This window comes from Taudactylus pleione, unplaced genomic scaffold (genome assembly GCF_031769625.1).
Source record: "Taudactylus pleione unplaced genomic scaffold, aTauple2 ptg000303l, whole genome shotgun sequence".
NCBI classification, from domain to species: domain Eukaryota; kingdom Metazoa; phylum Chordata; class Amphibia; order Anura; family Myobatrachidae; genus Taudactylus; species Taudactylus pleione.
The window spans coordinates 3,933,164-3,946,646 of record NW_028284704.1 but is presented as its reverse complement, the minus strand read 5'-3'; the positions used below and the strand labels follow the sequence as shown (position 1 = coordinate 3,946,646).

Genomic DNA, 13,483 nt, shown 5'->3' with positions numbered 1-13,483 from the left:
GCTGGAAAACCCCCGGGACCTCAGCATGGCCGTCTCAACAGCCACGCCGTCAAAGACAGCAGAGTCAGGTCCGGGTGAAGGCAAGGACCCTGAGACAGAAGGTCCGGTCGTAGCGGCAACCGCAGAGGACTGTCCATGGACAGACCCTGAAGGTCTGAGAACCAGTGCCGTCTGGGCCACGCGGGAGCTATCAACAGGAGCGTCCCTCCTTCCTGTTTGAATTTCCGGATTACCCGTGGAAGAAGGGAGACCGGAGGGAACAGGTATGCGAACCGGAACGTCCACCGGACGGACAGAGCATCCACCATAGACGCCCCTTCGTCTCTTGTGCGAGACCCGTACACCGGCAACTTGTTGTTGTGCCGGGACGCCATGAGGTCGATTTCTGGAAGACCCCACCTGTCCACCAGTAGTTGAAAAACGTCCGGGTGCAGGGACCATTCCCCTGGATGAACGTCCTGGCGACTTAGAAAGTCCGCCTCCCAATTTAGCACTCCCGGGATGAAGACCGCTGATATGGCCGGAAGATTGCGCTCCGCCCAAACCAGGATCCGAGAGACCTCTACGAGAGCCGCCCGACTGCGAGTTCCTCCTTGCCTGTTTATGTAGGCCACGGTGGTAGCGTTGTCCGACTGGACCTGCACCGGGTGACCCTGGAGAAACCGCTGTGCCTGCAGAAGAGCATTGAAGACCGCACGGAGTTCCAAGATATTTATTGGAAGCTCCGCTTCTGTCGGCGTCCACCTGCCCTGGAACAAGTGTGGACCCGAAACTGCTCCCCAGCCCCGAAGACTGGCGTCCGTTGTCAACAGGACCCAATTTGGAACCCAGAACGGACGTCCCTTGTTGAGGTGGGTCGTCTTTAACCACCACGCAAGGGACAGGCGAACCTCTGGGGTGAGCACAATCGTCTGGAACTTCAGAGACTGAGGCAGCCCGTTCCACTTGGACAGGATCAGGTGCTGCAGAGGTCTGGAGTGAAACTGGGCGTATTCCACCATGTCGAACACCGACACCATGGAGCCCAGTAGCCTCGCCGAGTGTAAGGACACCCGGCGGCTGTGCAGACAACTGCGCACCCTTGACTGTAAAGCAGAGATCTTGTCCGCCGTCACGAAGATCCTTTGCTGTCCCGAGTCCAATAAGGCTCCAAGATGCAGAATCCTCCGAGACGGGATTAGAGTGGACTTCTGCCAGTTGATTAGCCAGCCGTGCCGTTGCAGCAGTGCAATGGTCAGGTCCAAGTGGTGTAACAGGAGCTCTGGAGATCCTGCCACCAATAACAGGTCGTCCAAGTACGGCAACATGCGGACTCCTTGCAGCCGCAGAGAAGCCGCCATGACCGCCATCACCTTGGTGAAAACACGTGGTGCTGTCGCCAGGCCAAAAGGTAACGCCCGAAACTGGAAGTGGTCGCTGCGGATTGCAAAAACGAAGGAACTCTTGATGGCGCAAAAGAATAGGGACATGCAGGTAAGCGTCCTGTATGTCCAATGACACCATGTAGTCCCCAGGTTCCAGCGCCAGAATGATGGACCGTAGGGTCTCCATCCGAAACTTCGGGACCCGCAAAGACTTGTTGAGTGCTTTGAGGTTGAGAATCGGACGATATGACCCATTGGGTTTCTGTACCAAAAATAGATTTGAATAGAAACCCTGGCCCCTCTGGGAGAATGGAACAGGCACTATAACTCCAGCCTGGAGCATAGTGTGCAATACCTTCAGCAGCTCCGTAGCCTTGTTCCGGTCTGATGGTAGACCCGTGGTGAAGAATCGAGCCGGGGGTCTGTGCCGGAAGGAGAGGGCGTACCTGTGGGAGACCACCTCCAGAACCCAAGTGTCTGTCGTAGTGAACAACCAACACCGGGAGAACTGCAGCAGGCGGCCTCCCACCCTGGGATCCCCCAAAGGGAGGCCCGGACCGTCAGGCCGCAGGCTTGTCATCTGGCTTGGGGGCCGGACGTCTGGTACTCCATGCCTGTTTCCGGGGCTTGACCGATTTCTTAGGGCCAGCCTGTCGAGGAAACGACTGTGGTTTGGGCCTGCCCTGGGCCCTAGATGACCGAAAGGACGATGGTCCAGAACCAGAAGGAGCAGCGGCCGACGGGAGACAAGCAGATTTGGCTGCCGCCAGCGTGGCCACAATCTTATCCAGATCCGGACCGAAGAGAACTTCTCCGGTAAACGGCAACGCTTCCAGACCTTTCTTGGAATCTGCGTCCGCCTTCCAGGATCGCAGCCACAAGGTGCGACGAGCAGCTACCGCTGCTGAAGAAATTCTAGACACCAGAGTACTAATGTCTAGAGCCACCTCGTTGATGTAGGTGGCCGAATCACGGAGATTGCCAATCAACTCCGCCTGTTCGGCCGGACAGTCGGATTCAAAAGAAGCCTCTAATGAATCCGCCCAGCGCTCCATCGCTCTGGCAACCCAGCAAATGGCCATAGCCGGCCGTGCTGCCCCCCCTGCAAGGGAATAAGCGGACTTCAGGCAGATTTCTACCTTGCGGTCCGTAGCATCCTTAAGGGAGGACATGGATGGCATCGGCAATGTGGCACTACGGACAAGACGGGTCACGTGAGAATCCACCTGTGGAGGGGATTCACACTTAGCAAAATAATTATCTGCGAACGGATAAGCCACCGCCAGGCGTCTCTGCGGCTGGTATCTTTTGCCAGGTTGTTTCCACGCCTCCTCTAAATGGTCCACCAACTGACCCGAAAGAGGAAAGACTGTGGCATCGCCCTTCACATCTTTGAAAAAGGCATACTTAGATTTAGCCGCTGGGGGAACTTCGTCCTCAATCACCAAGGCTGTGCGGACCGCCCGAATAAGTCCAGGAATATATACTTTGGACTTAGCATCAGCGTCCTTAGTATGGAGAGGTTCCTGATCGTAAGGATCCAGAATCTCCCCATCATCAGACGTCCCTTCGTCATCCTCATAAGGAGCGGACAGAGACGCCACCGGCCTTTTATGAGGCCGCATCACAGACTCCCCTTGCAACACATCCGACAAGTGCTGTACAGAACTCGTCAGGGAGTTAACCCACGCTGGCTCCTGAGAACCCGGGAGCGGGGAAATAGGGAGACTGTGGGGTACCACCAATTGTCGTGGGAACCCCTGCATGGGTGACGACACCACAGACTGCTGGGACAAACCCATCGGAGTAAACGCGGGCTGCGGAGCTAACTGGCCCACTAAAGCTGTTAACGCCTGAGCAAAACAAGCCCAGGGCGGCTCCTGTACCGGTGCTGTAACCGTAATAGGCCGCGCCATGGACAAACACTGCCGGCAAAGGCCCTCCGCGCTACCCTCCCCCTCCGCTAACGGTACTTTGCACGTGGTACACTGTAGCCGGAGGGGAAAATCACTTTCAGACATGATGGCACCACGTATGTGACCTCTCTCACCAATTAAGTATTAAATAGGCGAGAGACCACCCTGCAGCACCGCACTGCAAGGGCTTTAGCAGAAAGAACAGGGACAGTAATAAAGCTGACAGTTTTGAGAAGATAAAGTTACAGGCAGCAGCGCTAGCACAGTCACATACAATGCAGAGAAATAACAATTCCTGCACTAACAGCGCTGATCACTCAACTACACAGACACAGGGCCTGGTAGGACACAGCGCTGCATACACAGACCTGAGCCACAGCGGAGGAGAGGTATGCGGGGGGACCCAGACCACGATGCTTCCTTCCAGGCTTCCAGCAGCGTTCACCATGCGTTGCAGAGAAGATGGCCGCCGAGGAGCAGAGAGAAGCTGGCCTGGGGGAGGAGCGCTGACACAGGACCAGTCAGCACAGTGCAGAGAGGGCTGTGTGCAGCGGGGGAGGCGCCGGCTGTGAGACAGGGAAGGCGCGCTCCCCTGGCATGCATTTAACCCCTGGGACGCCGCAGCGCTACCGCTCTGCTGCGGTCCGCTGTCCCAGGGGGTAGTGGAAAGCGCAGGTTCAGTACCTGGCTCCACGCTGCAGCCAGTCCCCAGGGAGCCCCCTGCCTGGGGACTTAGGACCATGTGACCAGCGGGGACCCACCGCGGGACCCCGCTGCTTACCTTTGTCCCCCTTGGATCCGGCCATGGTCCGGAACATCTGGGGTCACCGCTAGCTGTGACCCCAGATGCTCACCAGCATCCCCGGATCGGTACCGGCGTTCTGGTACCGGCGGGGGTGTAGGGAAGACAGCATGGACTTCAGGACTGACTGTCCATGCTGTACATCCAGATGTGCAGCCACAGCTGCACTGAAGAAAGCTTCAGGGGCTCTTCTAGCCCCCACTCCGACAGGTGCACCCGACGCCGGCCGGGCATCAAACTAAACTGAGGTGCCTTGGCCCGGGGGCGGGGTATAGGAGGGGGACCTAGTGCATCCTGGGAGGCTGAAAGCTTAACTCTTTGGTGCCCTGCGACTGACGTCACACCTATACCCCAAGGTATCCTGTGGATACCCTATGGACCCTGAAGTAGAAAGCTAATTTCATGGATCATATTGACTATGGTGATCCCGTATCGATCAAGAATATCGATACGGTCCTCCAATTAGAGATGGCGAATTATCTTAAATCCTAAGTGTTTGATGTTTAAGTATCTGCACAGTAAACTAGGGAGGGCCATCGACTATCGCTGGTTTGCAACCATCGATGGTCTATAGCTGATGGCAAGGGATTTTTGGTGTGTGTCCCCCCCCCAGTTGATGTCAGGCACTGATGCCCACCCATCAATGGCAGCGCCTGTAGATAATAAAAGATAAGCAGTGCTGTCCAAATAGAAGTGGTCTACACATGCACAAAACGCATCCATTGATGGTTAAACCATCAGTTGTTCCTATCGATGGTTTAAAACCATCAACCATCGATAGTACAGCAGATGGCCAAAACTACAGTATACCATAAAAGTTGCTATTTTTATGGTACGCAGTTAAAAGATAAAAAATAAATTATATATTTTTTTTTTTTTAAATAAAATTGTGTTGTATAAGTTTTAAATAGATGTTCTTGACCTAATTTAATCATAAAAAAAATTACAATTTGAGAAGTTTTTTGAAAAAATATTAGCCAGTTAAGTGGTTAAAGAAATCCACAAAATGTAACCTGTTTGTGTCACTTGAGGACAAGAGCTGAGAAACGCTGTTCAAGATGGATCATGGGGACCCACCTTACATGGATTTACAATGTTTTCACTCTATTCTTTGCATTTGTAGCATTAATTCATTTTTATTACGTAGCTTTAGAAAACTCCAGACTAAACATATTAGAAAGAAAAAAAAAAATGCACATTTGCATTGTTGTTAGATATATTTATTTAATGTTTTAAAGTGTAGCAATATTGTGTTCAAATTATATACAGTTACTATTTACAGTGTTTTGGAAGGATATATTTAACAGTATTAACATAACAGAGACTGATGAATACTGGAAGGAGGTTGTTTAAATGCCAGTAAAATACTTTAAAAAGTTAAACAATGTTAAAATAGTCAGCAATTATTGTGCTTATCAGAATGACATAAAAATCACCTAAAAATTTGTACAGTTTTCAATATCATGTTTTCAAAAGTGTTATGGAAGAGTTTAATACTGGGTCAAAATACTTTTTTGATTTTCTGGCGCACAGTAGAAATGACGACGTCCATAGTTGCCATGTAATGTCATATGTACCATCAATCATTGATCAGCAACAAGTAGCAGTGGTTGTTCCAACAGCTGACACTCTGCCAACCTACAAGGCAGGTGAATCAAAGTCTTGTCTTCACTTCGCTACATCAGTTCCAATCGATACTTGCCTTATGCTTTGCATTTATAAAATAGTGGTCACCACTGTCCATTTCAAGAGATTACATCATGTGTGTCGCTGTTGGGTCTTTGCCGTAACATCAATGGTGGAAGCGGCTTCCCATAAAAATCTAATTCGAAACAAACAGCAAACAAAACAAAATGGTCCCATTAGTTAAACATAAGGTCTGGGGGGCTCAGAAAGTTGGATGCTTAGGATCAAATCTAAAGGGATGTAGTCAGCATCCCAAACAGTCACAATACCGACAGCGGTGTCTCAACTGTCAGAATCCCGACAAATTGCGGAGGTAAGTATTAGAGTTAGGGGGAGGGTTAGGTACTAGGGGGAGGGTTAGTGGTGGGCTGTTGGAGGGGAGGGTTAGGGTCAGACAGTGAGATATGAGGGTTAGGCTGTGGAATGGAAGGGTCAGAGTTAAGGGGAAGGTTAGGGCAAGGGTTAGAATCCCAACAGCTTTCTGCAAGGTTTATGACTGCTGGGATGCCGCTGTCGGTATTCTGACTGTCAGCATCCTGACCGTCGGTATCCCGTACCCAATCTAAAAGATGCCAACGCTAAATAAAATATTAAACAAATGATGTGGATGGTCAAACTGATGGGTACAGAACATATATTAAGTTAATTAAAGAAAACAAAAAAATTGTACTAAAAACATCCCCCTTGTACCCCACAAGCACAAACAAATGATCTGATGAAGCTGACCTATGCGGCTTGGGAACTACTGGTAACAGTTGCCTATCCAGGTGTATAAGCCTGCAGAAGTGACACAGTATAGGAGGCAGAGCTGAATAGGTATCAGCAAAGCCTCCCTGGAGAGCTATGCCCTATTTAGTTGGCTAGATCTGCAATGTATCCAATGGGGTGTATTTACTTACCAGCAGTTTGTCAAAGGAAACACTGATGTGTGCATCATTATTTTAGTATTGTATACATTAGAAGTAAAGTAAATCTCCCCTCTAGTCTAGATAGCACATCACTATTCAATTAACATACATTTGTTGTGGAAGTACTAAGTGCACAGCACAATTATTGTTTACTAGCAAAGGGCCTCAGTCCCCCCCACACACTGTCTGGCCCTGCCCACTCACAATTCTCTGCTCCGCCTCCTCTGCCCCTTCCCGCTACCTCCCCCTGCTTCCATACTTACCTGGTCCAGGAGGCCCAGAGGGTCCTTTTCTCTGGATAGGTCTGTCTCGTCTCTCTATAAGTGGGAGCTGTTGGGGGGGCAGCTCGCACCCCGGCTCCACAGCGCATGCATGTTGGAGAGTGGGCAGACCTTACACAATCACTATATAGATTTTATTTCAATGGTCTGTGCGGGCTGGACAGTGGTTTGGCTAAGCAGCATGGATAAATAATAAACTGCGCATTACATGTTCACAAAAATAACCCCACCACAATAAACACACATTTCAATGTCTTAGCTGGTATGTTAAGTACAAAAGTTTTCTGAGCGCTTAATACCACTTTAATTAAATTGGCCTTTTAAGCTTCCAAAACACTTTACAAGTACTAATCTCAACTGAGGTCTAAGGTTAATGAAAATGTATGGGCACCTCATCTTTATTAGGTGATTTACCAATTGTCATACAATGATTCAATCTCAATTATTTGGTGTTTTCCCTGTTGCAAGGCAGGGTTGTCATTCTTCAGAATGACATCACTATACCATGTAAGTAATAGAACAAGTAAAACCACTACTGTCTGGAAATAACACAGTACTGTATGGGAAAGTCCATGTATTACAGAGCTTAATAATATGCATGAAAATCCTTCCCCCATGAACATAGTTCTACATATCACAAACCAATCCGTGCCTGAACGCTGTGTGCTGGACGCAGGTGCACAGCATAACGGACCAATCTCCTGGAATGTCCGAGAGAGTCATACATTTAGGAGTCCTCCCTTTTCCCGTGAAGTGGTCGGGACAAGAGGCGTGATTAGATGCGAATAGTCATCAAGGTCCTGCAGCTGTCTCGTAATGTTGTAAATCGTTGTAAAGCGGACGGGACGGGGGGGGGGGGGCAACAGTTTACACTAATCTGATCATAAAACCTCCATCTCTCCCAACTGGACCTCGCCACAAAGGTTGGCGAGTAAGCTGCACAGTGCATATCTACACGGGGATCTCAAAATCAGAGAAGTCAGATATACCTCAGGGGGTCACAAACAAATTTAGGTGCATTTTACTGCCATGCAAATACCAGTTATTTCTTCTTCAAAGACAATATCAATTAGTTAGAGAAGAAATATTGTTGATTTTTGGAATAAAGATAGATAAAAAGTCCTGGAATCCATGGGTTTCCCCGCACGTTAAAAAGGAGAAGTCTGCATTTTACCGCAGATATTTCCTCGCAGCTCATGTGGGAAAAAAATCCACCCATAGTGCGTGGGGTTCCTGCAGTTAATTGAATAGGGCAATGCGTTCATCTCCCCCCATAGAGAGAGTTTATTAAAAAAAAGTTTACATGAGTAATGAAATTTGTGCAAAGGAGTTCACATAAATCTATTGGAACCTCAACTAACAGAACTCGGGCAAAGTGGTCCACCGAAAGTACCCTCAACCCACCCACCTATGATGCACAGATGCATCTCTTCAGTTAAAAGCCGGCATAAGTCTAAGTGTAAACTGCCTACAGAGACAATCGTTCAATGCAGCAGATCTGCAGCCATCATTGATTAATGCACTTATATGAGAAGGAGCACAAATGTTACCATGATTTTTAGATCACGATCACTGAATTGTAAAATACAAGTCATCTTCCATAAAAGAGTAAAAGAGCTACTAATAACATAGACATACATATATATATATATATATATATATATATATATATATGCAAGAGAGAAATTATATAAATGTTAATTTGTGAGTCAGAAAGTTGTTTGAGTATAGAAAAAGAACACATGGAAGTTTTGTGTGAGCTGTGTAGACATCTGGTAATCAGGTAGAATAGCCTAGGTAGATTACAAAGGATGTTTGGGAATTTGATAAGCTTGTCTGAATAGGGGAAAGCCTTTTTGCAGGAGGCAGAGAATCTCACGGAGGTTGCAGCCAGGGGAAAGTGAGGATCAGCTGGGAGATCTTGGGCTTGCGTAGTAAAGTAAGGACATGTATGTTGTTGCAGTTTTCCTAATAGCTTTGTTCAATAGTAGAGATCTGTTATACTTGGTTTGGTAAAGTAAGGACAATTAATGTAGAGACTGACAGGGAGGAGGAATAGTAGAAGAGTGATTTGCAAGGCGGCTAGCCGCTGCATTCAAAACAGAATGTAGGGGTGAAAGTTTGGTTAGCCAAAGACAATTGCAATAATCGATGAGACATATTACAAGTGCAGAAATGAAAAGTTTTGGAGGTGTCATTAGTGAGAAACGGGAGAGGTTTCTAATGCGGGCCATACCTCTATGGCCCGATTCCCTATTATGCCGACAACTATCCGATCAGTCAACCAAAACCTATGATCGGTGGACATCGATAATGGGAGATCCTTCGGGAAAATTAGATATGTTAAAAAACGCAGACTCGACGATTCCGACTATTTGAAGGTTGGAATCGGAGAATCGAGATTGTCCAACATGTTGCATTTCTCCGATCCCCCGAGCCAGGCATCGGCAGAATGGGGACATTTTTATTGATTGACTTTTTTTCACCCACGCCTGATCGGTAGGAAACTGACAAACTCAGGTGATCCAAGTGGGCAAAATGTATAGAATTTTTTAAATCCTCTACTGTGGGAAGAAGATAGAAAGGAAGGGGGGGAATAATTAGCGGTGACAGGAAACACAATAATGAGAAGATTTGTGAGTATAATGAACTGTTTAAGTGAAGGGTGGTTCCCAACATATCACATGACGACATAGATAACATTAATAATGTTATACATACACAAAAACAAATGTTAGAAAAATCAGTGGTTTATTATGAATGAAAAGCAACATCAAGCCATATACAAAAATACTTCTTTACTATGTGATTAAGTCTAGACATAACAATGGGAGATATGAAATGATTGCTTGTTATTATTTATTTTTGCAACTGAAAGACTTTATGCACAAAACCAAATCAGAAGGAAATGTACAGTAATGTAACATGCACGCTCTGGCAGATTCATACATCCCAGCTTTCTAGGAAAACCTTTGTGAAAGATATGACACCAACACCAGATATGGACCCTGGAGAATGTCATGTGTGGAGCTACAGACTTGGTACTATGGTTTGATTGTTAATACTAATAACATTTCTATGGAATTCTTTTTTTTCCTACAAGCTGGGATACGCGGCGTTGTCCAGGTTGAAGAATGGACCTTGAAGTACAGTATAGCCTTCATATTTTACACTCAGACAAACATTGGAGACCACGGCATATAAAAATGTGCTTGGAGCAATTAGTAACTGTCAGTGCAGGTGCAGTGTGACAGTTGATCCTCCGTTGGAACTCTGCCTGCCCCCCACTGGTACATATCAGCCTGTGCCTTCAGATCAGTGCAGTTTTAGGCACTGGAAGATATCCAGAGCGAACTTGCTTAAACAAAAACTTTAAAATCAGACTCCACGGCCTACTTTGTGGGCACCGTGTAGACCTCCATGGCCCTGACAAAGTTCAAACCTACCCAAAAACCTGATCCTGCTCAAACTACACCACCATGTCAAACTTGGTGGAGCTAGGTACAAAACTCTGGCAGTGCATAAAGGACTAACAGACACACACACTTTCTCCCTTATTATATAGACACTAGCTGGGATACCCAGCATTGCCCGGGTTGAAGACTGGACCTTGAAGTACACCTGCAGCATCTATTTCTTTACATTGTCCTCACCTATAACCTGGATAACTATGCAAATTAGGAGTAAATAACAGTGCAGGCAGGTGTATTCTCATACTGTTTCGAATGGGGTATATCAGGAGCAGACTGACCTACAGAACATACATCACTTGAGTTTCAGATATCACTGCAGAATAAATTCAGCTGCGGACAGATATGCTATTGCAGCTGCTAACATGTTAGTAGCTGCAGTAGCTGTAATATGGAAATGCAGCAGGAGGCGTCACGCCTCCTGCATGCATTACTGATTTGAGCTACGTCCAAGAATGCAGAATGGGATCGTCTGCGATCCCACTGGCTGGCTGAGTGACCATGGGGTCACGGAAGCCGGCCGCTGCAGATGAGAAAAAAGTGGCCAGAATATCTTCGTCAGCCATCTGGAGATCCAGGCCTCTTCCCTCCCCACCAACATCGGCGACAAACCTCTATTTTGGGAAACTGAGGCAGCCGCCGCCCCCTCCCAGCCCGGAAACAGCAATAGATGGTCAAGTCTTCTGCCGGATCGCAGATTCGTACTGCACATACGCAGTACGGGATCGGGGCAGGCACATGCGAAGATTCCCGATAATCTGGATTCTACATGATCCCTGTCACTGCGTTTGCAGCTGCATCACCCCCTGATATCACTCTGCAGATCAACATTGAAGACCATGTCTTGCAGGGCTGCCATCAAGGGGAGAATGCCTGGACTGGAGTCTGGTTCCCGGACAGAAGGGGGTCCGTCCACAGTGGCACTGTGTGGCTGTGATCAGGCTCCCCTGCTGTTTGTAATCTCCATATGCTAAACTTTGCCAGGATCAAAGATTGTAGTATGATTATGTTGTCTGACACACTCTGAATGTATTGAGTGCTGAGCTACTCATGAGCCTGCCAGACACTCTGCTAACACCCCTTTAGAATGTAAGCTCTCACGAGCAGGGCCCTCTTCCCTCACGTGCTTCTTCTTCCCCTACTTATACTATAATTTACTCCTAACTCCCCAAATGGCACCTAACACTTGGTTGCTGATGCCCTGCTGCTTATTTCAGTGTTATGCAGCAATGTTTATAAACCATGTCCTTGTCCTGCATTGTTTTGTACTGTTAAACAAACGAGTACACAAGAAAAACAGTTACGTACTTTGTAAGGCGCTGCAGAACCTTTGTGGTGCCATATAAATAAAGGACAATAATAATAATAACTAATAATAAAACCCCAGTTTATCATGCAAAAACAGAGGGCTGACTAACACTGTATTTCATGTATGCGGCTGCTGGAAAAGTGATATAACACAGCACTTTGGAAGAGAGGAGTGTGTGAAGCTGGGTACACACCAGAAAGAGATATCTGAAGATCGACTGATCTGCAGATGATGGTTGTTCATACACAGTGAACAACTATCACTGCCATCTGGCTGGGAACACCACTGGCCGGGAGTCTGACTGCCTGTACACACAGCATGATGTGCAGATATCAGCTGTGCTGCACAGCCAACGCGATATGTTCGTGAACGATGTCGTTCGCAGACATATCGTCTGTACACACTGGCCGACGCACACACGATATATATCGGCTGTTCATTGAACGGCCAATATGTAGGCCAGTGGGTACCCAGCATGACAGTGTGTGTATGAAGCCAGTCCCTGAACCTGTGTAATTCAAGAGTGTCTAGGTTTTTTGGGATTGTGTGACCCTCACGAAGTTCAAACCTAGGCAAAATCCTAATCCTGGTCAAACTACACCACCATGCCAGATTTGTTGGAGCTTGGTACAAAACTCTGGCTGTGCATAAAGGACAGACAGACAGACAGACAGACAGACAGACAGACACACTTTCTTGTTTATTATACAGATAAGAATGAGAAATGAGGGACTAGCGTTTCCTGCATGTTCGGACCCGCAGAACGTTTGCTCTATTAGTACAGTTCATTATCTGTGCAGTCCCGTAGGGTAACAGCAAGAACAATTCATAACATTGTTGTTATATTGTTGGTCTTGCATATATTGAAAGATGACCACACTTTGAGGAAATGTCACAAATACATACAAATTATATAAATGTATATATATTATATATTGCACTCTGCTAGTTAAGTCTACTCTGTTCTGTGCAGATCTGCATTTCTTGACAATGCCTAGCTACTTTTACCATGTGACAGGTCAAAGGTTTGAATCCTCCATTTTATCTTATTTAGTTTCTGTGTATGAGATGCTGACAGGAGCTGTGTCTCCTGTATCCCACAAGGCTTACAGTGCATCCAGAAAGTATTCACAGCGCTTCACTTTTTCCACATTTTGTTATGTCACAGCCTTATTCCAAAATGGAATAAATTCATTTTTGTCCTCAAAATTCTACACACAATACCCCATAATGACGTTTTTAGTTTTTTTTTATTAAATTTGCAAAAATTTAAGAAATCACATGTACATAAGTATTCACAGCCTTTGCCATGAAGCTCAAAATTGAGCTCAGGTGCATCCTGTTTCCACTGATCATCCTTGAGATGTTCCTACAGCTTAACTGGAGTCTACCTGTGGTAAATTCAGTTGTTTGGACATGATTTTGAAAGGCATACACCTGTCTATATAAGGTCCCACACTTGACAGTGCATGTCAGAGCACAAACCAAGCATGAAGTCCAAGGAATTGTCTGCAGACCTCCGAGACAGGATTGTCTCAAGGCACAAATCTGGGGAAGGGTACAGAAAAATATTTGCTGCTTTGAAGGTCCCAATGAGCACAGTGGCTTCCATCATCCGTAAATGGAAGAAGTTCGGAACCACCAGGACTCTTCCTAGCGTTGGCCGGCCATCTAAACTGAGCGATCGTGGGAGAAGGGCCCTAGTCAGGGAGGTGACCAAGAACCCTATGGTCACTCTGTCAGAGCT

At 46.9% G+C, this 13,483-nt stretch overlaps 1 protein-coding gene across 2 annotated transcripts in view; it reads right to left on the bottom strand.

The window, feature by feature from the left end:
* Positions 1-5,297: 5,297 nt before the first annotated feature.
* Positions 5,298-13,483, bottom strand: part of ARL13B (ARF like GTPase 13B) — a 79,813-nt gene continuing 71,627 nt past the window's right edge. For both annotated transcript variants that reach the window (XM_088442032.1, XM_088442033.1), the window contains one exon: positions 5,298-5,904. In XM_088442032.1, the coding sequence (XP_088298158.1) occupies positions 5,828-5,904 (77 nt within the window). In that variant the 3' untranslated portion in view covers positions 5,298-5,827. The remainder of the gene's footprint in view (positions 5,905-13,483) is intronic.